Source organism: Polypterus senegalus, chromosome 16 (assembly GCF_016835505.1).
Source record: "Polypterus senegalus isolate Bchr_013 chromosome 16, ASM1683550v1, whole genome shotgun sequence".
Taxonomy (NCBI): Eukaryota; Metazoa; Chordata; class Cladistia; order Polypteriformes; family Polypteridae; genus Polypterus; species Polypterus senegalus.
Window position 1 is genome coordinate 26,585,041 of NC_053169.1, and position 27,804 is coordinate 26,612,844.

The 27,804-nt window shown below is 36.1% G+C and overlaps 1 protein-coding gene across 2 annotated transcripts in view; it reads right to left on the reverse strand.

Moving 5' to 3' along the window:
• Positions 1 to 407: 407 nt before the first annotated feature.
• cenpk (centromere protein K) overlaps positions 408 to 27,804 on the reverse strand; it is a 31,922-nt gene continuing 4,525 nt past the window's right edge. Inside the window, exons 2-11 of one of the 2 annotated variants that reach the window (XM_039738156.1) lie at positions 22,400 to 22,423; positions 21,341 to 21,478; positions 16,458 to 16,514; positions 14,348 to 14,411; positions 14,193 to 14,239; positions 11,667 to 11,743; positions 8,548 to 8,646; positions 2,204 to 2,339; positions 2,028 to 2,078; positions 408 to 1,527 (exon numbers count right to left, since the gene is read on the reverse strand). In XM_039738156.1, coding sequence (XP_039594090.1) covers positions 1,369 to 1,527; positions 2,028 to 2,078; positions 2,204 to 2,339; positions 8,548 to 8,646; positions 11,667 to 11,743; positions 14,193 to 14,239; positions 14,348 to 14,411; positions 16,458 to 16,514; positions 21,341 to 21,478; positions 22,400 to 22,423 — 852 coding nt within the window. In that variant the 3' untranslated portion in view covers positions 408 to 1,368. Of the gene's footprint in view, positions 1,528 to 2,027; positions 2,079 to 2,203; positions 2,340 to 8,547; positions 8,647 to 11,666; positions 11,750 to 14,192; positions 14,240 to 14,347; positions 14,412 to 16,457; positions 16,515 to 21,340; positions 21,479 to 22,399; positions 22,424 to 27,804 lie in introns of both variants that reach the window. The other variant, XM_039738155.1, reaches the window with a different exon arrangement.

Consider the following 27,804-nt stretch of genomic DNA (forward strand, 5'->3'; position numbering starts at 1 on the left):
CTGGGAGCTTCTTAAGAGAACTGACTAGCAGACCAAACAGAAGCACATTAAATAATCTAAATGAGAGGGATGAGTAAGCTTTTCAGTGGCAGTTAGTGATGAAAAAAAAGGACATGTTGGCAATATTTTAGCTTTTAAAACCTTGCAAATTACACTAGCCTTTATGATCAGTTTATATGCATCACTTTATAGTTTCCATTTCCCACTCATCCATTTTCTGAACCCACTTATTGCATCACAAGTTCCTAGAGTACGTACTGAAGCATATTCTCAAAGAACTGTTTGCCAAAAAAAATCAGTTTCTTAATCGACATGATTTGTCAGTCAGTCAGTCATTATCCAACCCGCTATATCATAACACAAGGTCACGGGGGCCTGCTGGAGCCAATCCAAGCCAACACAAGGCAGGAACAAATCCCGGGCAGGGCGCCAGCCCACCGCAGCACATGATTTATGTTTTACATTATTAAAAAATATTTTGGAGTAGTGGGTACATTGCATGTACGCGCTGGTACATACAAGCAGCTTCATCAACTGGCACCCTGTCTAGAGTTGGTTCCTGCCTTACACCTGAAGCTGCCAGTGTAGGCTCCAGAGACCCTGACACTCAAATTAATGAAAACAGATGAATGAACAATATCATCACCAACCAAGAAAGTAATAAAGTGAAGAATTAAATATGCCACAAAGTTATCAAAACATATTTTGGAATTCTAGGTCATCAGACGTGATACAAAGGTGAAAACACAGAGATGGCTGCCGCTGTCTCTCAAAGCAATGCCATCAGCTACTGCTATGTAAAAGCTGGTGCTTCATGATAGAAGTGAAAAGAACATTTGTAGAGGACAACTACATCGGGCCAAGTCATTCAAATTTTGTCTCCATCACATTTTTTGAAAATCCTTTTTCCAGACTACCCAAGTTCATTAACATCTTGTACTTTTAATCCTACATGCTGCCATATACACAGCACCTTTTGACTCAATGGAAAGGTGTCGATAAAAGCCCTTCTCAATCTTGAGGAATAAGTAACCGATTATATCACCGTTGAAACCACTTCTGTGTAGCCAAGTCAGCACATTTGTTAGTTCTTGTTTAAATGTACCTTTGCTGCATCGTGCATTATTTGCGTTGCTGGATACTCACATTGATGATGCGGGTTTGTACTTAAAAACGGTCTTCTTCTTTGTAGATCAATTCCTCCATATCCTTAACCATTTTGTGAGAAAAACTGGCCATAGGGTACTAGGTGCAAGGCAGGAGTTGACTTTGCTTAACTGCATGACACTATTTTATTTTTGTACATAAACAAGACAACATATTCATGCAGAATGTGTATAAAAAAAATGATTAGGAAAGAAATATCTTTTACTGGTGAAAAGCTTCCATGCGAATTTTGTTTGGGTTTTCAGGGTGTCTTAGCACAATTCCAAATCGAAGCAGCATCTCAATATATGGAGGCCAAAAAGTGTCGTCAATAGTGACATATGGGTCATGAGGCATTTCGAGGATTTTATTCATAAGAGTCTGTAAAAATCAAAATGACATGTTTGAGCAGTTTTACACCATTCAAAAGAAACGCGGCTACACTTGTTTACAAACAGAAGTCAGCTTCTCTCTGTACCTTTGCAGACTTAAAACTGAAAAGAAACTTTCATCCAGTTATTAAGTTACACTTGAAATGAATGAGAATCAGAATAAAAAAAAGCAAGAGTTCACTTTAAGAACAAAACAGAGCAGATTAATTATCAAATCTAAATTCAAGCAAGTAGTTGTTAGTCATAATTAAAATAAAATCAAACAATAAACACTTTTAATACTTTCAAATCCGGATTTCAACTGTACAGTTTACATTGCAGTGCACTGAAGGGTGCAGACACCCACGCTGACAAACACATTTCAAAGTTCAAATTCAGTGGAATACAAATTCTGACAAAACTCAAATACTTTATAATACCTTTAATCTAGTGGAAAAGAAACCAGGATTTATTATGCTTTGAAACAAGAACAGAAATAAAAAATCTTACCTCTAGAATCTCATGTAAAGATATCACATTTTCATGTACATCTATAGACATCTGTTAAAAGGAAACAAACAGTTTTTGTTACTTACATCCCAACTTTTTTTTTTTTATTAAAGTTTTAAATTTTGAAAATTTCAGTAAACTGGTCAATTCCTTGATTTGTTTCCCAAATATCACACCTTGGTCTTTTTACTTGGATGCTTTTGATGCTGTGGTAGTGGAAAGTGCTGTGCGAGGAAAGTCCCCATGCTGTTGAGCAGATTTTCTTGATAGACTTTAACTTGCTGGATCTTTACTTTCATATCTTGCAAAGCTCTGCAAAGATATTGTAATTAAACAGATGGCATTTTATCTAAGATTAACTTGCTGAAAATTCACAAATAGGGTTCATGACACAGCGCAGTAAAATATATGGAAACTAATAGTAAAAATCATGTTTAAGTGGATCAGACTCTGTACAAATTCAGACAGGCAACAATTCAACCAAATATTGTATGCTTTATGGAGGTTTCATTTTTGTAAATGTTTTAAATATTTTTCATTGTTTCTTCTCTTTAATATCTGTATTCTACATTAATAGCGCATACCAATTGTAACCCGAGTCACTATGTAATATACAGTTAGGTCCAGAAATATTTGGACAGAGACAACTTTTTTCTCATTTTGCTTCTGTACATTACCACAATGAATTTTAAATGAAACAACTCGGATGCAGTTGAAGTGCAGACTTTCAGCTTTAATTCAGTGGGGTGAACAAAACGATTGCATAAAAATGTGAGCCAACTAAAGCATTTTTTTTTTAAACACAATCCCTTTATTTCAGGGGCTCAAAAGTATTTGGACAATTGACTCAAAGGCTGTTTCATGGGCAGATGTGGGCATGTCCGTCGTTATGTCATTATCAATAAAGCAGATAAAAGGCCTGGAGATGATTTGAGGTGTGGTGCCTGCATGTGGTAGATTTTGCTGTGAACAGACAACATGAGGTCAAAGCAGCTCTCCATGCAGGTGAAAGAAGACATCTTTAAGCTGCGAAAACAGAAAAAAACCATCCGAGAAATTGCTAAAATATTACAAGTGGCAAAATCTACAGTTTGGTACATCCTGAGAAAGAAAGCAAGCACTGGTGAACTCAGCAACGCAAAAAGACCTGGATGTCCACGCAAGACAACAGTGGTGGATGATCGCAGAATCACTTCCACTTCACAACAGCCAACCAAGTGAACAACACTCTCCAGGGGGTAGGCGTATCGATATCCATAAAGAGAAGACTGCATGAAAGTAAATACAGAGGGTGCACTGCAAGGTGCAAGCCACTCATAAGCCTCAAGAATACAGGTAGAAAGGCTAGATTGGACTTTGATAAAGAACATCTAAAGAAGCCAGCACAGTTCTGGAAAGACATTCTCTTGATGGCAAGAAAAATGTATGGAGAAGGCATGGAACAGCTCATTATCCAAAGCATACCACATCATCTGTAAAACACGGTGGAGTCAGGCAGTGTGATGGCTTGGGCGTGCATGGCTGCCAGTGGCACTGGGACACTAGTGTTTATTGATGATGTGACACAGGACAGAAGCAGCCGAATGAATTCTGAGGTGTTCAGAGACATAATGTCTGCTCAAGTCCAGCTAAATGCAGTCAAATTGATTGGGCGGCTTTTCATGATACAGATGGACAACGACCCAAAACATACAGCCAAAGCAACCCAGGAGTTTATTAAAGCAAAGAAGTGGAAAATTCTTGAATGGCCAAGTCAGTCACCAGATCTTAACCCAACTGAGAATGCATTTCACTTGTTGAAGACTAAACTTCGGACAGAAAGTCCCACAAACAAACAGCAACTGAAAGCCGCTGCAGTAAAGGCCTGGCAGAGCATTAAAAAGGAGGAAACCCAGCATCTGGTGACGTCCATGAGTTCAAGACTTCAGGCTGTCATTGCCAGCAAAGAGTTTTCAACCAAGTATTAGAAATTAACATTTTATTTCCAGTTATTTAATTTGTCCAATTACTTTTGAGCCCCTGAAATGAAGGGATTGTATTAAAAAACTGCTTTAGCTGCCTCACATTTTTATGCAATCGTTTTGTTCAACCCACTGAATTAAAGCTGAAAGTCTGCACTTCAACTGCATCCGAGTTGCTTCATTCATTTAAAATTCATTGTGGTAATGTATTGAACCAAAATTAAAAAAAAGTTGTCTCTGTCCAAATATTTATGGACCTAACTGTATGTATAACCTTTCTGTATCAGCGCTAAACTGAAGACCATCATTCTAGCTGGATAATCCATTTTCACACGGTAAACCAGGGTAGTTTAGGGAAACATCAGAAAAGGTTAATTGAATAAAACAAAAATCACACACATCAATAGTTAATTGCAAGGAAAGGAACATTTGGAATGTTTATTTTTATTATGAAATTAGCCTCCCTTTTCCCTCTATTCTGCAAATAAAAAAAAAATCACCACACCATTATTAAATGTGGATTTAGTTTATTTAAATGCTGCAAACAACACAAATCATTTCCAGCGTCCATTTCCAAGATCTTGTACACAATCATATTTTAGTGAAATACAAATAGATTGTGTTTAGGAGGAGTAATGGAAAATAAAATATTTCAACTCTTCCACTTTATAAGCGACCACCTTTATAAAGTGATTGAAACCAGATTTAGCCAATGAAACTGATTCACATATAAAAGTCATTTTCTTTTTTAATTAACATTAATCTGATTCTGATTTATCTATATAAAAAAAAAAGTTCAGCTTTCATGCAGGATTTCCGTGAAAGTTACGGTCTTTTGACTTTTATTGATTATAAAGACTGCATGACAACAAGCTACATGTCAGTGAGAAATACAATACAACATCACATATCCTTTCCCTTCCCCAGCTGTAAGACAAAGAAAAAAATACTTTATTATGAATTAGTCAACTATAAACACGAAGACATCCCAAAATAAGTGGAGGTTAAGTGTGTACAGTTTTTAACTGCCAGAAATTCAATTTGTTTTTAAATTTCAAATTCCTCACCCTCCCCATTTTATTATAGTAGGTGGGTAAGGACTCTTTCAGCTAGGCAGGATAACGTGACATGATACCAGCACAGTGCAAGTTACCACAATAATTTGTTTAGTAAGCTGTAATGTTGCATCAGGCACAACCCCAAATGCTATTTTAAAGCCAAGACTGTCCAATGAATAAGCAAAGATTTTATTCCACTGGACGTTACCAAAATGTGTGAGAAAGTGAGACAGGTGTCTGACACATTGCTCAGAATTAGGGATTTGACAAGGGAACATTTTGTATATTATTAGTGGATAAAGATGTGTGTCGTATGAAGTTTTGAGTTGAATTTAGACCATGTTTTACCCAAACTGAAATAAGAGTCTATTTTATAGTGGGCTGATTTCCACTTACGGATCTAACTGAAAGGTAGTTATGTGAATGCGGTTTCAGATTATCTAATGCTGCACTCTTTTGAAAGTACTGTAAATCACCTACAGATGCTTCATATACAGTAGCCAATTTCTGTTGTGGTCAAAAACTTTAATTGTTTGTTAAGCCAGTCCTATTTTACAGAACTATGTGGAAAGTAATCTTGTGTGTTCATGATTGATTCTAGAGATGTGCCTGACTCATTCTAATGCCCCTCTGTGTCCATCGGGTTTGCAGTTTATTGTGTGAAATGTAAGAGATTATTTGTTAAATGAATATATGAGTCAACATGTCTCAGTTAGTTCTAGTGATATGACAGTTTAAAAATATCAGTTTGAATAGAGAGAACTATTATTTCCATCTAATAATAATAATGTGTTGGGTTGCCAACTGCAAATTAAATTAATAGTGCTTGATATGGTAAGACATAACGATGGTGTCATATCTGCACCTTTTGGCAGAGGATAGCAATGATAGCAGGTAATCAACCTGAAAATAACTGAGATTCAATAAAGAGAAGAAAAGTGTTTTGAAAATCATGCAAATGTTCAGGAACTAAACATGCTGAACTCCTCAATATGCATTGAAGTCAATGGGGAAAGAGGAGCTGAACTTGTTTTGAGTGAACTGTTATTGTACAGTGGTCTTTTAAGGATCCTTGAGGGCTAGGGAAGTATAAGCAAACTATTCTGCACCATTTATTGTGGTCAAAAATGTGATCTGCTGTGAGAAAGCAGTGCTAACCACTGTGCTTTAAATATCAACGTAGACAAAATGTGACAAATGGTCATAAACTAACAGTTTATATATATATACTGTATATAGTTCAAATCTTGGTCCACACATGAGAGTGACTAGTCCCATTGTTTGAAATCACCAGGTGAAACTAAAGTTTTTAAGAGTTGGACTCCGCCAGGGCTGCCCTTTGTCACCGATTCTGTTCAAAACTTTTATGGACAGAATTTCTATGCGCAGCCAGGGTGTTGAAGGGGTTCGGTTTGGTGGACTCAGGATTGGGTCACTGCTTTTTGCAGATGATGTTGTCCTGTTTGCTTCATCAGGCCGTGATCTTCAGCTCTCTCTGGATCAGTTTGCAGCCGAGTGTGAAGCGGCTGGGATGAGAATCAGCACTTCCAAATCCGAGACCATGGTCCTCAGCCGGAAAAGGGTGGAGTGCCCTCTCAGGGTTCGGGGGAGATCCTGCCCCAAGTGGAGGAGTTGAAGTATCTCGGGGTCTTGTTCACGAGTGAGGGAAGAATGGAGCGTGAGATCGACAGGCGGATCGGTGCGGTATCCGCAGTGATGTGGGCTCTGCATCGGTCTGTTGTGGTGAAAAAGGAGCTGAGCCGTAAGGCAAAGCTCTCAATTTACCAGTCGATCTACCTTCCTACCCTCACCTATGGTCATGAGCTATGGGTAGTGACCAAAAGAACGAGATTGCGAATACAAGCGGCTGAAATGAGTTTCCTCCGCAGGGTGTCTGGGCTTTCCCTTAAAGATAAGGTGAGAAGCTCAGTCATCCGGGAGGGACTCAGAGTAGAGCCGCTGCTCCTCCGCATCGAGAGGAGTCAGATGAGGTGGCTCGGGCATCTGATCAGGATGCCTCCTGGACGCCTCCCTGGTGAGGTGTTCCGGGCACGTCCAACCGGGAGGAGGCCCCAGGGAAGACCCAGGTCACGCTGGAGGGACTATGTCTCCCGGCTGGCCTGGGAACGCCTTGGGATTCTCCCGGAAGAGCTGGAAGAAGTGGCCGGGGAGAGGGAAGTCTGGGCCTCTCTGCTTAAGCTGCTGCCCCCGTGACCCGACCTCGGATAAACGGAAGAGGATGGATATATTTCAAATCTTGGTCCACACATGAGAGTGACTAGTCCTATTGTTTGAAGTCACCGGGTGAAACTAAAGTGTCTTATTTGTTTCCTATCTATCTGTAGATGCTTCACATGTTTTTTTCTTCTAACAAGAAGATAGCAATGCCTTGTAAATAGAAAAAAACTCTTATTATTTCACAGGGTCTCGTGTTTTGTGGCTTGGGGAAGGGGAGGGATAATTTAATGCTTGTTTTGACTTGTTTTAAGCTGGCTGAATTAGCCGTGCATGCTGCAGCTGGGGCAAGTCAGAGACCAAGTACATAGATGATCAGTGTACCAGTACTCATAATATTCTCATTATGGTCAGCTAATGTGTCCATCAAATTAATATACTGCAAGTTTTGATTTATCTATTAAACTATCTATTATTTGCAGGTTGCAAATCTGGCTGGAGCATAGACTGGGCAATGATATTAGAGTAGGCATGTGGGTAAGTTCTGCATATGGCTGTTACAGCTCAGGGATGTCATGTTGGCCTTGCAAATCATCTTGAAGCAGTTTTTTTTTTTTTTAAGTACATTTAAACCAGTTGAAAGGTCAATTTCTAGGAAAAGAGTTGGCGAACAAGATCTCTGGCAAGCATGTTCACTGTGAAAAAACACATTGGTGAATTTTGCCTGTCAACACTAGTTTTACTACAGAGAAACCTCCATTAGTCTGACAATTAGTGATTCTTAAAAGAAATGAAAAACTGTTCTGCCAAGATGGACAATAAAAAACAAGGTTTAATACGCAGTTACTTAGTGACCTTTAACATCAGAATTTGTTTTATGGACCACATAAGTGACTTCTGTTTGAACCAATATTCCAACTTCCACTTATTATTCCTAACAATGGAATGAAATATCTGTTATAAACATTCTCTGTGCAATCTAGGTTGATCTTTACTGGTTCTACAGACCAGAGGCAGCCAATGAAATTTTAATAAAGGTGTGTAGACATATAATATACTAATATACACTTCCAGCTTACCAGACTATGCTTAAGAAAAATAAGATTAGATTGTCCTTAATAAAGTGTGCAATATACCTTTTGAAGTTATTCAACCAAATGACATAGTATGCTTTTCTTATCTCACCATAGGAAAACATCATATGCAAGACTTTTAGGAGGAAATCCAGCAAATAAAACTAACCTTATTGTATACTATAAGATGTGAAAGAAAGCTTTTATCTGATTTAGATTAGTTATAAAATTGAATGGGATAAAAGATCCGTACCTTGCCTCCGAGTAATCTTGTAATATACTTTTAACCTTAGCTGCACGCTCAGCAATGACCTGGCCCAATTCCTGCTGCTCTTGTAGCCACTCCTGTTCTCTGCAAGCCATACAAAAATATTTAAATGCAAACAAACCGTCATTTAGTCTACAGGTATAAACATTATAAGTTACAAAAAAAAAAATACACTAGATTCTAAAATTCAGTAAGTAACTTGATTACTGAACAGTTAATAGCAGGTAAACTATAAAACAAATAAATAAGATATAAATACAAGATTATTTTCAAGCTATAAAAATAATATAATAAAAAAAACAAAAGTCAAACTATTACAAATCCTAATTCAATGTCAAGCAACCCGAACACTTTACTGTAAATGCCATATACAGTACAATAGTTCATTAGGACACCCATTTGTGTAATTCTAGGTAAGAGTTCATTTTTCTTTTTTTCTCATCAGGTCCACATAGTTAATGCACCTGGAATGCCTTTTACTTCCAAAAACATTGACATATTTATTTATTTAAATAAAAGGTTGTAATTGTACATTTTTAAATTTGCTCATGGCACAACCTCATTTGTCATAGCTGCAAACTGAAGGCATAAATAAAACATACTATGCATGTTGCCCTGTGCAAAATATGCTCGTAAGTAGCACTTGTGGTGCTTATGTAATCCTGAGGAAATTTTTATTTTGTAAATTTCTGACCAATGTTAAATATGTATGGACTATAAAAGTATAATTTAAACAATTAAAAGACAAACTGTAATTATAAATCATTTACAGTATTTTTATAGTAGGTCTGGATAATTTACAAACATGTTTGTTACCCCCACAAGGCTTAAAAATTAGGCAAGGGATTGCGAGTATTCCACACAAATGTAGTAATTCCCACAAATTCAGATTTTTAAGGTGTAAATTTCCTGCACTTATTTATTTTGTAAGTAGTCCGTCCTGCTTGTTGCAAGAACATTGTCCTTTCTAAAATCACTATTTTATACTGTACTTGTGCCTTATGTGTTACTTTTCTTCATTGTTTGCACTTTTGTAGGCTCACATGCATAGGATGTCACTGTGTGTTGCAGTTGCTCATGAGCATAGTGTGCAGATGTGGAATTCAGTAAGATGCATCCAACACACAATGCTTATAAACTGTGCCTTAGAACCCGACTAAACTTTGTTAAAGTTAAAGGCTGAAAACAGGCTGAAGTACATTAGTGTGATCAAAACTATACACAAATTCAAAAAAATGATTTGCGTTATTTAGTGAATTCATATTCAGTTTTGCTCGTTTTTATTTGACAAACTGACTGCTACCAATTCATAGCTGCACGATTAGTAAACTTGCACGCTTCTTATCAGCTCTACCTTAAAATGTCCATGGCAGACTGACTGGCTTTAAACACAAGTCAGAAAAGTAAAATAAGTGACACAAAAACAATGCTCATGTAACTTTGTAGAACACTGACTGTAGCATGGGTAAGGCTGCCACCTCTCCAACTCACAAAAGAAGGATATTTCAGAATAAAGATGAGAACTTTGTAGTATGCTTTACCTTATGATGCCACAATTTGCCTTTGGATTCTTATACTGTATGGTCTTTTGTAAACGTTGTTTGGTTTTGGAGCTGTTCATGGTAATCTCTGAACAAATACTGTATGTTCATTGGCAAAATAACAAAGTCAATTATTCTCAAACCTCCTTACCCCAAATCAGAGGAGCAGGGATCGAGAGCCTACATTGGATGTACTGAATAATGAAGGCAGCACAATGAAGAAAAAGGGGGATAGACAGGGTACCAGTCCACTGCAGGGTGTACTCATGTTCACACCAACACTGGGGCCATTTAATCAAACCTACAAGGCTTTGGGAATGCTGGAGGAAAACTGGAGTACTCCGGAAAAAACAGAAACACCCACAACGCACAGGGAGAACATACAAACTCCACAAGGGCAATAAAGTGTTGAATTTGTATGTTGGATCTGTAAAATGGCTGTGCTAATCAGTCAGTCAGTCTGTACTACTGAGATAGGGACAGATTAACTATATTTTAACTACATACAGTATCTGACATTTCTTAAATTACACAGAACAGGGACCCAAAAGTGCTGAAGTGCATACCGCATAAAAATTGTCTATCCTCTCTTACATCACTCACAACAGAGTGCCAAACCGCCTCCAGAAGCAACATTAGCACAAGAACTAAACATCAAGAGCTTCATGAAATGGGTTTCCATGGCTGGGCTGCTGCAAACAAGTCTAAGATGAATATGTGCGGTTTCAAGTGTCACCTAAACTGGTGTAAAGCACACCACCAGTAGACTCTGGAGCAGTGGAAATGTGTTCTCTGGAGTGATACACCACCTGGTATTTTAATGGACAAATCTGTTTTTGGCAAAAGCCAGGATATCGCTACGGTCTGGACTGTACAGAGCCTGGGTTTGGGTTGGGCCACTTGGTTCTAGTGAGGGAGACTGTTAATGCTACCGGATAAAAAGAAATTTTAGACAATTGTGCACTTCCAACTTTGTAGCAACAGTTTGGAGAATACTCTTTTCTGTTTTAGCATGACTATGACCCAGTGCATAAAGCCAGGTACAGAAAGAAATGGTTTGACGAATGTGGTGTGGAGGAACTTAAGTGTCTTTTGAAAAGGTTACAGTATACTTTGCAAGGATATGCAACAACATTAGAATATAGGACGCTTTTCTTATTTCAATATTGTAGGATACAACAGTAGAGACATTTAGGAGAAAATCCAGCAAATAAAACTACCCTTACACTGTAACTTTCCAACAACAAGTACATTTTCACTTTCCTTTTTTTCAGTTGTATACAAATCATTCATAAATTAAACAATACTGCCAGACCATTCATTTAGAAATTCCTGAAAACATCAGCAGTATTTTCTGGGTCCTGGGATGAAAATCTCTGGAGTGTATTCTCTAAAGCTTTTTTTTTTTTAAATAGTTTCCAACAAATGCCATTTTAATTTCTAGTCTAGCTACAGTTACTTAGCACCTTTTCATTACCATGTTACATTTCCATATACTGTATATAAGGGTAATTATACCAATGTAATAAGCCAGTAACAGTCATCTTTCTTTCTCAAACTCACCTGTTAAGGGTTTTCTTTAAGTTTTCATTTTGAGCCTGACAACAAGACAGTACCATTTCAAGTTCTCTATTCACTCTCTGTAACTAAAAAAAATCTGATTTAAAGTAAAACAGTTTAAACAAAGATAAAAATAGAATTCTTATAATTTTACTGTAAGGGCAAACAAAGGTCTTTTTTTTCTGCAGAATTCACCATGTTTCAGGAGGCCCATTATTCACAGATTATTTGCCACCACTTCTATCTATGTCCTATTTTGGCTTGGCACCATTCTTGAACCCACCAATGCTACCTCCCTTACACTGAATCATTCCCCCCATCTTCAGCTCTAATATCCAACACAAATTAGGCAGTTTCTTCTCATCACACAATGTATTTCTGTTACATCAGACCTTTTTAAGCAGTACTAGTTTCCTCTTTCTTTTTAATTTTTGTCATTCTGATGTTTGTGTGTGTGTGTCTGTATTTATTCATTCATTCATTTAATAAGTATCTGTAAAAAGTGACATTTTCCTTTGAGGGCAAATAAATGAGAAATTTTGTTTGTTCCCAAGTGAAATTTGGCTTTTGACTGATAGATATAAGTAGATATCTATCTATCTATCTGTCTATCTTCAGATGAACTGTGGATATGTATGGGACAATGTTAATATCAGTCCATTCTAACATTGCTTCATGTTCTGTCTTAATCAGTCACTCAAATTGCAGAAGACTTTTCCCTTCAATGTCAGAGAGCCTTAATTTGGGACAGGTCTCAAAATGTTCTCCATGCTTGCTTTGTCCATTTATACAAACTGTCTTATATGAACCAATTTCATACAGCTTTTGCACCTAAGCGTTCCTCTCAACATTTTAACACACACACACACACACACACACACACACAAGTTCATGCCCCATACTTTAAAGCTAAACGATATGATGGCCTTTCTTAGTTTCAGCTTCAAGAGTTTTCTTATGAAATTCTGATTTGCTTTTCAGTACCAGCACAAGATCATTAACATATGAAAGATCACTAGGCAATCCTTGAAATGTTTTTCTGATCACTACTGTTACCCACCTCTGGATAATAATGCTCTTACAACTGATACTCAGTGTAGCATCTTTTCCAGGTTTTGTGCTAAATAAGCTGTTGACAAATGTACATATAAAATACTTTTTAAAACTTTTGCTGGTACAGAGAGATGACACCTAGCAAAAGATACCATATATATATATAGACTGGCTGGCTCAAATGCTCCTGGTGATCGAACAGTCTCACCACTTTTGTTTACCTTTTCATTTTCATTTCTTCTAGATCTGGACAAGGTGCCATTTGGTTTTTTTTATTGCAGCACCAATTATATTTGTTGCTGGGATGGAGTCTGTTTGGTCACATCAGAAAAGTAATTTGTAACATCAAACAGCTTAAGAATATTGTTTGTTAAATTAAAACTTTCAGGACTACTTTGTTCTACTGCAACATATGTGATCATATTATTAACTTTTTTTAAAAATCTAAGTGATTTATGTAACCCTGATTTTGGCTCTCAAATCAAATCAAAGGGGACTGGGCAGTCTCATGGTCTGGAATCCCTACAGATTTTATTTTTTCTCCAGTTTTTTTTGTTGTTTTTTCTATCCACCCTGGCCATCGGACCTTACTCTTATTCTATGTTAATTAATGTTGACTTATTTTATTTTTCTTACTGTGTCTTTTATTTTTCTATTCTTCATTATGTAAAGCACTTTGAGCTACTGTTTGTATGAAAATGTGCTATATAAATAAATGTTGTTGTTGTTCTGTCTTCCTTTCAGTTTCAGTTAATGGGAATTTAAAGTCTACAACATAGTCTTGTCGTTATACTAACATGCTGCATTCTGTATTCTAAAGAACTAAAAACAATAAACAGTATATATATTTAATATAGTGTAATTTCTTAGATTTCCACATGCATGCTTTGATTATTTTAAAAGAATAATGTTTTGGAAAGCATCCAAAATCTGTCACCAATCCCCAATAGCCTTAACTTTGATATCCAAGTATAAAATGTTAGATAAGCACATGTAAAGGTAGGTTAAGCAAACTCTCTGAATAAGTTTACTTTTTTTATATAATAAAATAAAAATGTTCAGTTTAAAATTTTCAGACTGCAGGCAGAGGTAAAAAAAAGTCTATTAGCAAATAAAAAAGGAAAAAAAAAAACTATGCAGGATTAGGAATAAGGTTTAAATTTGGAGACAACTATACACACAACAATTATTAATAAATGTTTATACTAATAATATGAATCACTCAAAGATAATGAAACATGACTAGTCAACAACGCACTCAATTGGGAAAGGGAAATTGTATTTTAAGAAACATAGTGTTTAAAAAGGGGAAAAAACAACTGAAGAGAAAAACTGAATTTATATTGCAAAACATGAAGTCATTTTAAGTAAACACTTTAAATTGTCTTTGTGTTTTAAGCACAGCCATATTTCCATTTTTACCCCTCTTTCTAACGCATTAGGATGAACATTTTTTATTTGTGCATATTTACCAACCTCATCCATGCTAAATGCTGCCAGCACATCACCGTTTTCAGATATCACTTAAGGAAAGAAAAACAAAACAGATGATTGATACTGAGTAAGGTGTTAGAACTACAGATTTTTGCTTGAAAAAGCACATATTTAGGTCTTCATTTTACATCACTCACAGTGTGGCTCCTTTTCTTCTAAGTAGTGAAGCTCTGCCATCATAGCTTTATGCTGATAGGTAGTCTAAAGAAGGTAGACACACAAACACAAAGGAAAAACAGTTGTAATTTGAAAAATAAACTGATTTACAAAAATATTTTGAGCCTCTCTGGATTAGAATAAAAATAATTTTGTAATGCTCGGCCAGTTAAAATAAATCAAACACCTTCACATTATAGCTGAAGAATTAAACAAAGTACAAACTAATTTGACATTTTCAATAATAATTTAATAAAGAATCATACATTGATATTCAGTCTGAAAAGCCAGACCTTTAACATCTCCTGAACAATCCCCCATCTGGGCATATTTACATTTATATTGTATATTCAGGTACCCTGCACTAATACTACACTGTGATAGTGTGCATACCCTTTCAAAATAATGATTTAAACATCTTACTAAAAAGCATATAAACTCATTAGTAGTAGAACTGAGCACCTTTACAACTGGGTCAGAAATGTAATTTAATAAAAGTGAACCGTCCTTAGTAGAAGTGAACACTTTTTCTCTTAAAATGATATGAAAATACTTTTCCAGAAAAGGTTAACAATGAGCACTAAAGAAAACTGTACATAATCCATAAGATCTTTTCAATTAATTCTAAGAATGCTGCTAGTTATTTATGAATTATTAAAACTATTTGTGAGTCCAAGTGTCTGTGTCTGCCTGCGCGTCTGTCCGGTTACTATGTCTCGGTCATTCCAAAAGATAGCGCATCACAAATATTTTTAGAAATAAAAGGCATTGCATTCCAATAGATGGTGCATTAATACTACTTTCATGAATCCCATACCAAATGGCATATAACAGAGATGGATGCTTTGCATGGTGGACTGCAACATTAACGCAGAATTCTATGTTGAATACTTAAGATTTCGACCCGCCTTAGACTTAGCACAATGAATTTATAAAACAAACGAAAAACCTTACTTACAATATCAATGCATACAAAATAAATATCTGTAACTATCAATGTGCTGTTAAACTTAATTAAATGAAGCATATGTAAATAAGAAATGGCTAAATAAAAATATGGAATACTGAAAATGGCAACAACTTCTAGAGAGTTTTTCTTTTGTTATCCAGAGTTATACCATTTTCTCTAACATGCTTGTCTGTGTCATTTACAAAGCAGCTGCTGTGTCAAAAAAAAAAAAAAAAAGTTTTCATTTTAATATCATTCTGGACAAAAAAATCTTAAATGCCTATCAGACAGCCTTGGTGTCACAATCTCTTCTAATCCACTAACAGCTGAGTTTGGTGGATTCCCAGATCAGCTTAAAGTGGAGAAGCACAAATAAGCTGTAATTGCCTTTACTTCACTATTAGCACATAGACTTGTCTTGCTCAACTGGAAGAATCCTAGCCCACCTCTTAAGTCAGTGGGTAACTGATATTTTATACTGATTGAAATCAGGAAAACAAATCAAATACTCACTTAGAGGATCTGTTCAAAACGTTTTTAAAACCTGGCAGGATCTAATCAATAACATTTTAGAATAAGCATTGATATTGAGGCGAAGGACTTCTTTCCCTCTTTACTACTCTCAAAGTTTCACTCTGGCTGCTGGCCTTCCTAATGGGTCGGGTTGAATTGAACTTAGTTTTGTTAAGTTTGACTTGTGTGTTTTTAAGTTGTAAGTTTGAATGTATGGAATGTTACATACTTTTAATAAATTCAATAAAAGTTTAAATAATTAAATGTTTTCATTAATGGCTTTCAACATACACTACAAAACTTGCACTTTTACTTGTGTATTTAAAAAAATGTCCATTCTTATATACTGCATTTTAAATATCTTCAACTACCATTTTATCATTTATAACCAAAAATCAATGGTTTTTAAATTAGTGCAGTTATACTGTAATATAAATGTGAATTCTCATCCAAAGAATTTACTGAACACTCTTTATTATACAAATTTCTTTAATTCCACTTCCCTAAATAAAACATGTCTTAAGGCACAGAAAAGTTATGTACAGTATTTGTAAAGAAGACAATAACTTGGAACATTGGCCAACAATATACGCAGTCTACATGCACCTAGATAGCATCGTAACTCTTACCTGAAGCTCTGGATCTGCACAGGCTTCTGTTTCTGTAAGAGCTAATTTGCTCTGTAGCTAAAAAGAACAAATAATAATGTATAATAAAATGTAAAAACCACAAACAATTCTACCATTCTTTATGCTACAGTAGTATTTCTGTCAAACCAAAATAGAACCGTGGGAAATTCTTTCTATAATTTTTACATAGAGGCATTCTCAGTTAACACACCAATGAAAGATTCAAGATACAATCAAATTACACTAACTAATATTTTGCATATTAAAACTAAGTTACATTTTAATTAGTGCCAGGCTGATATAGATTTTCTAGACCAATAACAATACTGATATGTGGGCAACAAAGATGACAGATACATATTGTGCTGATATTGCTGGTGTGTGCAAGTATTAAGATATTCCTTGCAGAAATTTCCTAGAAAAAAAAAAAAACTGAAAAGAAAAAGATTAAATGCATGATGTTTTCATGTTGCCACATTTTAATTTAACATTTAAAGAAGTTAAATGACAGTATTTTTTCTTTTTTTTTGACATCTGATGCCTGTCACTCTCTTAAAATGTACACCACTGGTGCCATGAGCACAAGCATCTGTTAAATGCATGCTTATAAAAGGTAATAATATAGCTCATGTTGATTTACATAAGGAGCATATACTTCACTGACAACAAATGTTATTTCATGCACACGTATCTGACAAATATATGAGATAAAAATTTTTTTTAGGGGATTAATCCACTTTAAAAAAGAATAAGTGGTTGTATGTTTCTGTGTCCATCTGGCTATGTCTAAGTCATTCCAACAAAAAGGTGCATCACATTGCTTTTAAAAATCCCACACCAACTGCCATATAACAGAGACATATGCACTGCATTTGTCATTCCAACAGATGGCACATCATAAACATCTACAGTGATGCATTTTATTACTTATATAATTGTTTGAGGTACGCCATCTGCTGGAATGACTAACGCAGTGCATTTTACTGCAAATATTAATGCTGAGATCTATGTTGTTAACTTAGATTTCCTCTTATGGGTAGCTCAACTAGTAATTTAATAAATGACTCATTGTACATGAGTGATGTGTGTAAATAATGAAATTTAAAAAATTAAATGTATTCATCCGTATATAATATTTACTAATTAATGTAGATCATTATTGTTATACAACCAGGAAAGTGCTTTCCATTGGCTTATCCAGCTTTGTTTAATTTTACCTTTAATGCTTCACCAGTTTGATGTGCACATACTACAATGGCTCAAAGAAAGCATATATGTTTATTAGATTTGATAGTCTAATTAAGTGTTCACATTTGCATATTTCCCAGACTCTCACTTTATGAGACTGACGCTAACCTCTCACATGAGCAGGTTCTGAAAACAAACGCAAAAAACTAGGGAGGAGAATAAGCTAAGACAGTAGGCTAGAAGACAAGATGAGTGACCATCTTAAAAGAAGTAGCACTGGAATGCATTTAATAACATAAAATAAGGGTGTCAATTATAAGTTATAATATTGGAAAATTTTGTTGACATTAAAAAATTGTACTTGTCCTCAGTAAACAGCTGCTTTGGGAACCAACAGATCCTGCTTTTGCTCATGAAAAGTATCAGAATGACCATCGATTGTCTAAGCTTTCTTATTTTTTCTTCTTTTTTTTAAACTTTATTAACTGCAACACATTCAGCCAGGGAAGTCACATAGCTGGTTTAACAACTTTTCTCACAGTTTATAAGGGGCTAGTAAGGAATACATAGTCCACAAATGGTGGTGGTGAGGGATGGGGGCGTGAGAAAGGGACTTTTTCATTACAGCTCTGTAAACCTCTGTGCTTTGTAAGAATGTGTAACATATGAATATTTATTCGATGCACATGAAGAAACTACTGTTCATTTCACAATCCAAAATAATTGCACAGTCAACAAGGTTTTTTGGGAAAGCGTCTTATTTGCATGAAAAAAGTGCTTTCCAGAGTAAAGGAATCGAGTTGCTGTTTTAGGATAAAGAACTGCCAGCTACAAACCCATTACTGAATTGATGACAAACCACAGGTTGGGATGCATAAATTGCAAATAAACTGTGTTATCAACCACTCGCTGCAATTTACAGAGGCAAGTCTATATGTCTTAGAAAGCCAAACCATCTTTGTCCTGGCACTGAAGCTCTGAATGGATATCATTAAAGTAGCACAGGTGTTCGCGCTGAAGCTTTCTTGAGTGTACCTGTAATTTTCTTTTAAATGCATTGAAACTGCTGATTATGTCAATCACATTTTCATCAAATCCCTGCAGGTTTACATTCAGCAGTTCAGACAGGTATTTGACAAATGCTAAATCTAGAAACCATAGGTCATCACCTAATTGGCCGTACTGTATTTGGAAGGATTAGACTTAAAAAAAAAAGCTTTGACTTCAGGCAACAGCACTCTGAACCTTGTCAAAAACTGACCTCTGCTGAGCCATCACACAAAGCCGTGGCTCCGAGGCTCAGGATTTGTGCCGGTATCCAGAAGGTTGCCAGTTCAAATCCCATTACTGCCAGAAGGTATTTTACTCCGTTGGGCTCTGCTTATTAACCTGCAATTGCTCCAGGGGCACTGTGTTTTATAGCTGATCTTGCACTCTGACCCCAAGGGGTATGCAATAGCTACATCTCATTGTACTTGTACAATGACAATAAAGTTCAATCCATATGTATCAGGAAGTCCATGTTGTCTGCCGCCGTGTCCTCCAGGCGCAAACGAAACAGCAGCTGTAAGCTTCTTCCTCAAAAGTGAGCAAAAAGTCTAACATCTCTTTCATATGTAAAATCTTTCTGCAAAATGCTTTCTCATGAATTATACAGTGATAGTAATTAAAATATGAAAAAGTTTCACTTTGTTTGCACATTGCATCAGATCTGCTAGTTATCAGTTGAGCAATTTAATTAAACTGTTAAGAAAAACATTTACATGCCTTTTTTTTTTTTTTTGAATTGTCGTGGTCTTTTGCCTTAATTTCACAATACCTCGTTACAGTACTCCTTGACAACTGCAAGTCCATAATGACTGCTGCAATATCATTTTTGTTTTTGAAATCTCCCGAAAAAAAAAAACCAAGTTAGAAACCACTGCAAAGATTATTTTATGACCAATACATCGCTGAATGATTTTTTTTCTTGTTTAAATAGGACATGGCTCACGCACAGCAATGTGATAGTTGCCATTTTTTTTTTTGCTTGTATTCAGTCTTGTGAAAGTTGACAACCATGCTGTTTGTTAAGATTTTAACTCTTTCATTTTCCTTTTAAAGTAACTCACCGTTGGGAAAGTCCACAGCATACTAATTGTGTGTACTTTGGCTTGTGCTAATAGATACTAGCATAGCATTTCACATTCACACATTCCCACTTTGAATGTGAACGCACAAAAATAACCCAAGCTTTCATTTCTTGTAATAACGACACATTTTCAGTCTCTTTGCTTCACTCGTTTTAGCTCAAATAACCAATCAAACTGTTAGCCATTCTCTTTCTTCATATGCACTGTGGCAACAGTAACATGTCTTTAGGTAGCACAGGGCTTCATTATCCAGCAAAAGTGCAACGCAAACTTTTACATCACACACAACAAGGGTGCATGAAATGCAGTAAAATGTATGAGAATATGCGCACAGTATGTACGGTACATAGACAGATGATTAGGCAATTAAAAAGTAAATATTCAAATAGCCAATTTATTAAGAATTTTTCACCAGACACTCTTGCAATGAATATATACACATACATACACATATACATATATATATATATATATACATATATATATATATATATATATATATATATATATATATATATATATATATATATATATATACACACACACATACATACACATATACATATATATATATATATATATATATATATATATATATATATACACATATATATATATACATATATATACACATATATATATATATACATATATATACACATATATATATATACATATATATACATACACACATATATACAGATACACACATATATATATATATATATATATATATACACATACATATATACATATATATATATATATATATATATATATATATATATATATATATATATATATGAATGATATACAGGGCGGTCCAGATCTAATTATGCAATTATGAAAAGGCAAACACATCACACCCGCTGTTCGACTGACAACCATCTCCCCGCCATTTTGGAATGCAGGGTAGGTGCTGCCCTCTATCGACAACAAAAAGAATTTTTTGTGGATTCTCTTTGTAATAAACTTAAGTTATAGCGTAATGAAAATTGCATAATTAGATCTGGTCCACCCTATACAGGTACTATTGCCAGTGCAAATTTTGCCAAATTCTCCAAAACAATATTTCCCTGACATGCTACAGTATGCTATTGTGCACTCTTTTGTCCCCAAGTTGTGCAAACAATTGAGAATATAACTGAACTAACAAATGAATAAAGACTCCGCTGTGTTCAGTTTCTTCTAATACACTTAACATCATAGCATATGCCTTTTAAATGCATAGTGAATTTTCCATGTATTACAAAAGAAACGTTGGAGATATTAAAACAAAAATTCACCATTTCATCAATACCTACCCTATGAATTACATGAAGTATATTTAGCATAGTACGGTATGCATGTCAATTTGCTTACTTATAATAATTACATAATTTGTGTCACTTCTACTTGAAATTGCACACATATTCATTTAAGCAGTCTTTTGCCATACATTTAGGCTTGATCTAAATTATTTGAAAACAAGATGGTAGCTTGGAATTTGAGACCATAAGCATGGATTCTATTCACCGGCATTTTTAAGGACAGGTTACTATAAGTGGATACAAATGAACCTACCTCTTCAATTTCTTTCCATTTCTCTTCACACTCATTGAACAACTCCTCCTTGGCACTAGCCAGAAATTCTAGTTCAGTTGTGAGATCCGGAGGTAATGTTTCTTGATACAAGGTCATGGCATTTGCCAAGGCTTTAGCCTAGAAGACAATTAATTTCACTAGAAATATCTAAATGTTAAAACTGTGGTTAACAATTTTCTTTGGGTGTTGAAGTTTATCAAAATGCCTTAAATGATAAAAGAGGATTTTTGTTGCACTTGAAATTATTTTTCATTCTTTAACAACTAACAGATGTTTAGGTAACAGAATATATGTCACTTACAGACTAATGCATTACCAAATATTTGTTTAAAACAGAATGAAAATAATTATTATTTTAGTAGGATCTGTTTTCTTGATTATTGTATTGTGCTTCATAACTACTTTATATCTTTGCTAAGATCGTATAAACACATCGTATAAATAGTTTGAGAAATGAGTCCCTGTGTTATACTGGCAAACATCATTACCTCATAATAACAGGCAATAACTGTAAGTAAGTTCACTCCTTTTAATATTTAGTTTTGTTTACTTTGCCAGTACATATTTGCACAAACAACAAACATTTGCTGAAACAATCTAAATGATCTAACACAACATGCTTAGAATTTCACTGTACTCTGTACGTGTGACAATAACGACCCAGTGAACCTATTTTTCCCTACGCTCAAATGTTTATTTACATGCCAAAAAATATAATAAAACAATACTTTAAAACAAAAATATGTAGTTTAATTCCTGCATCATCAAGTGCCTCATTATAAAACACTGATGTTCCTAAGAGAACAATTATGGATTTGTGGTACAGTACATGTTTTGATAGTCAAAGACATCAGAATTGAAATTAGACCTAAAACAGAAGTAACAACAACAAAGAGAAGTCTTCAAACCAGGGAAACTGGATGATGTGATGAGTTTAAAATAGACATTCAAAAGAAAAAAAGGTGTAACTCAAAGTTATAACCTCCTTTTCCTAAATCTTTTAAACATTTAAAATAGCAAGCAAAAAAGCCATCTTACCTGCTGTAAGACTTCCATAGCATCCTAGAAAAAGATCAAAAGTAAATTATTAAAAGACAAATGATTGTCTACAAGCCCCTCCCACGCATCCATCTTCCAAACCCAAATGGGGCGTATGGAAGTTGGAGCCTATCTCAGCATGCATCGGGCACAAGCAGGGACAATTCCTGGACAGGGCACAAGGTTAACGCAAACAAACACTCACTCACTCACTCACTCACTCACTCGCGAAGGTCAATTTAGCATTACCAATCCAACTAATCTGTATGGCCTTGGACTGTGTGAAGAAATTCACGTGGGCACCCTGGAGTCCTCTATATCCTTGGTGGCAACATCTATTCGTCTCATTTCTTCCACGTCTTTGACATTCCTCACAGCAGATTTCTTTAGCTAAACATTATCTGCCTTTCATCCTATATGTTCGGGCCACCTCAGCATGCCATGATATGGTGGTTCAGTTACAGCCAACAAACCTGGATGGCTCAACCTGAGTAGTTAAGAGTCATAATAAATCCAGGAAGTACTTCTTTACACAAAGAGTTGTGGAACTCTACAATAAACTACAGAGACATATAGTTGACGCACAAACCTTGACAACCTTTGAGAATTATCTGGATGAGATATTGGGATAGTTTAACTATTAGCTAAACAAATAAGCTTATTAGACTGAATAGTTTATTTTCATTTGCCAAATTTCTTAGCAAATGAAGATTCTAGAGAAGATTTTGCGGGCCTTCTCTATGTGCTTGAAGAACATTGATATTTACATGCACACACAAAACCAGGATAAGGCGAGTAACCCAGTTAAGGCAGAAACCTGGCTTCTTATAAACTTCTGTTTACATCCACAAGTATTCTTCTGGAGTCCCCCTTTAGCAAAACACTCTAATATTATTAAATTGCCCGAAAAAAATGCAAAAGGAATCAATGTCCACCTTGAATATGAAAACAAGCATGAAGCCTGTGATGATTGTTGTGTGTTATAAATATATTGAGTCGTTTGTGTGCTGTGAAGTAAATAAAATCCATTCTTCTTTACATTCTTGACCTGAGCCACCTGCGGTGGGCTGGCGCCCTGCCCGGGATTTTTTTCCTGCCTTGCACCCTGTGTTGGCTTGGATTGGCTCCAGCAGACCCCCTTGACCCCGTAGTTAGGATATAGCGGGTTGGATAATGGATGGACCTGAGCCACCGACGATTCATGGTATGAACATCGCATCTCCTGTTCATATGGTTTCCGCAAATCACACGTGTGACTGGGAGACAGCTGAAGGGCCTAAATCAGGGGTCCTCAATCACGGTCCTGGAGAGCTGCAGTGGCTGCAGGTTTTTGCTCCAACCCAGTTGCTTAATAAAAAGCACTTATTGCTAAAGTAACACTTCTGCTTCACTTTAGTGAGTTTGAGCCCTTATTGCTTAATTTTGTCTTAAACAGCTATTTTAATTGCTCCTTATTATCAATAACATGCAAATGACAAGAGAGAGCAGCATTTCTCCATTTAGCTTATTTACATTTACACCTGTGTGTATTTATCTGCACTATTGGGTTTAATTAAATACTTGGAAGAAAAATGAAGAGAAAAAAGTGAAGGACTGAGAATTACTCGTCCATTTTAGCCTTCAAATCATTTGCATGATAGAAAGGGAAAGAAAATCTAGGATATGAGAATGACCTGACATAGCAGAGTTAATTTAATTTCATAGCTTGTTAGTGCTTTATTGGCAAGAATTGCTTTCTAATTAAGCAACCAGGTCAGAACAAAAACCTGCAGCCACTGCGGCTCTCCAGGACTGCGATTGAGGACCCCTGGCCTAAATGATAGTAATTCCACGCCAGAGTAGGGGGTGGTTGGGTGTGCTGACTGTCTCTCTCTCTCTCTTTTTTGCAGACCATCCACGTGAAATCCCACAGGGTACCAGCACCACTGATGACATCACTTCCGTCCCCAACCCCTCAAGCCATCCCTCCCAAAAAACTGACGATGACGTCAATTTCGGCCCCGATGACATAATTTCCTTTATTGGCCTTTAAAGCCGCCATCTTACCTCAATAACATCAGTTCTGTTTTGGACTTGAATCTGTGAACATCTGTGTTCAAATTAACTCACTTTTGCAGCCATGGAACAATATACAGGCGGCTGACCATTCTTGTGACACTAGATTAATACTAAACTGATGCTTTATTAATGTTTCTGTTACTGGATTGCACGCAGCACACTCTCTCTTTTCTGTTAGGGTGTGCAGCTGAGCCCTGCAAATGACTGGCATACAAGTATATTTACTTCTTGTCTTACACCCAGTGCCGTTTGGATAATAATAATAATAACACGTGCATTTTTACTTCAATAAAATAAGCATTGTGTTAGGTTACTTATTACTTTAAAATGTAATCAGACTACATAATACAAGTTTACTTTTAACATTACCCTGAACACTGCTCCTGAGATTGTGCTGCTGAGCTTAGCACTGTTCATTCAGCTCACCAACATTTCTAAAATGCCAAGACAGATTATTTCAACCAAGAGAAGAAATAATGCAATCACCCAAGGATTTGCCTTTAAAAAATCTTATGGACACTTCAACTGTCTTCTACTTGTGGCTGCTGAAATCACATATGAAGCACAACAGTGCAATGGACATAGGCAGACTACAAAATATTTAACTGTAACATGGTTATGTCTTTACATGACTAAATAACCAGGCTACTTGTGGAGAAATCTATGGACGTTAATCAGGCTTCTCAGAGACCAATAACCCAGTATCTCCAATCAGAATAAGGGTTTATTTGTCATTTTAGAAACCCCTTTTAAAATGTTATATTAAAGAGTGTGTAAAAACACGGATTGATTCTAAACACACAATTAAAAGGAATAAAGACAGAAATTCTGATAAGTTGAGGCAGTTGTGTGCAGAGGAATGACAAATAATCGATTACTGGAGTGGTGGCTCTGAGGCCAAGTCGATTACTGGAGTGGTGGCTCTGAGGCTAAGGATCTGCGCTGGTAATCGGAAGGTTGCCGGTTCGAATCCCGTAAATGCCAATAGGGACTCTGCTCTGTTGGGACCTTGAGCAAGGCCCTTAACCTGCAATTGCTGAGCGCTTTGAGTAGTGAGAAAATGTGGATATACAGGTAATCACTTTCTTTAAAATGTAAAGAATATTTTAATAAAACTAGGATCCATCCATCCATTTTCTAACCCGCTGAATCCGAATACAGGGTCACGGGGGTCTGCTGGAGCCAATCCCAGCCAACACAGGGCACAAGGCAGGAACCAATCCTGGGCAGGGATTGTGGGAGGAAACTAAACTAAACTAGGATTTCATATTAAAATCTGAGCTACAATTTGTGCTCACCAGTTTTTAAGCTATATGGCAAAATTAAACACTGAATCGGTAAGAGAATACACAATAAATGTCAGGAATCAGAATACATATTTAAGTCTAATCCCAAGTAAAATTTCAGTGTTACAATATTAATCTTCCATAATGCAATTAAAATGATTACACTGTATAATTTAGCTAAGCATATTACGAGGCCAAACTGGAAGCTAGGTGGTCAAGCAGATGTACAGGCTTTCCACCAAATTGGGCTAGTTAGAAAAGAGCACCACACATACAAATATTGGTGAGATGGGATGTATTTTTGGGGCTTCTTAAAAAATATAGGTGCAAAACAAGCCAGAAACTTATAATAATTAACACAAAATAAATTCAATATCAAAGCGAAATGATCTAAAAATGTATTCTGGAAAATATAGTCAAGGTGCTGCTGCAGAACGCTGGAGTGGGTCAGGGGCAGTTTTGCTTGTGCCCTGTGCTTGCGTCTGAGTATGCGTATCGTGTGTGTGGGCAAATTAGGGAAAATACAGAATCAATGTGGTAAGGTGAGGTAGCAATTGAAATTAGGAAGACCTGGCCAGATAGTGTGCTCAAAGCGGTCTTTACTATTCAGTAACAATGCTATTTAGTGGTCTTTCATACAGATAATATGCATAAAAACAGACCTCAATTTGCTACAGTTAGTGCAGAATGCAGCAGCCGGAATCTTAACTGGGAAAAGAAAATCTGAGCACTCGTTCTATTGGTTACCTGTGTCATTCAGAATTACCTTTAAAATACTAATAATAGTTTATATGGCCTTAAATATTCTTGCTCTGTTATACATTTTGGAATGTCTATCCCTTACACTCCAAGTCATAACCTTAGAACTTCAAATGGAGATCTGCTTATAACTCTAAAAGCCAAGCTTAAAAGAAATGCTGAGGCGGCCTTTTGCTGTTATGCACCTAAAATCTGGAATAGTTCACCAATAGAAATTCACCAGGCTAGCACTATGGAACATTTTAAAAAACTGCTAAAATTCCATTATTTTAATACGGCCTTTTCATAGCTACATTTAGTTGTATTCCTGATAGACTGCATGGGCATAAAATGATCATATTCTTCAGGGATCTGCAATCTTTACTAGTCTATATTATTCTCTGTTGTCTTTTCCGGTTCTTCTGTGGTGGCAATTAATGCCGACACCACCATCTGATCAAGGCACCATGCAGGCCAAGTGTTCATGGACTGAAGGTGGGTAACCAGCTGTCCATAAGACCAAGATCCTGATATAGTGTCATGTGAAGCATGAAAACAAAGAGAACTGAGTTAAAAACATTTATGTTGGGTAGAATGCCCAGCGGGTACTGGACGGTCTTTTAAGCATTAGAACCCCTACTCATTTTGCTTTTTTTAATTCGGCCTAACTGGAGTTTTTTTTTTTTTTTTTCCCCCTGTTCTCCCGGCCATCAGACCATACCTGTTTTTGTTACTTATTTTTAATATTATTGCCTTATCTTATTTTTCTTTTCATGTACAGTGCATTCGGAAATTATTCACAGCGCATCACTTTTTCCACATTTTGTTATGTTACAGCTTTATACCAAAATGGATTAAATTAATTTTTTTCCTCAGAATTCTACACACAACACCCCATAATGACAACATGAAAAAACTTTGAGGTTTTTGCAAATTTATTAAAAATAAAACAACTGAGAAATCCCATGTACATAAGTATTCACAGCCTTTGTTCAATACTTTGTCGATGCATATTTGGCAGCAATTCCAGCCTCAAGTCTTTTTGAATATGATGCCACAAGCTTGGCACACCTATCCTTGGCCAGTTTTGCCCATTCCTCTTTGCAGCACCTCTCAAGCTCCATCAGGTTGGATGGGAAGCGTCGGTGCACAGCCATTTTAAAATCTCTCCAGAGATGTTTAATCAGATTTAAGTCTGGGCTCTTGCTGGGCCACTCAAGGACATTCATAGAGTTGTCCTGAAGCCACTTCTTTGATATCTTGGCTGTGTGCTTAGGGTCGTTGTCCTGCTGAAAGATGAACCGTCGCCCCAGTCTGAGGTCA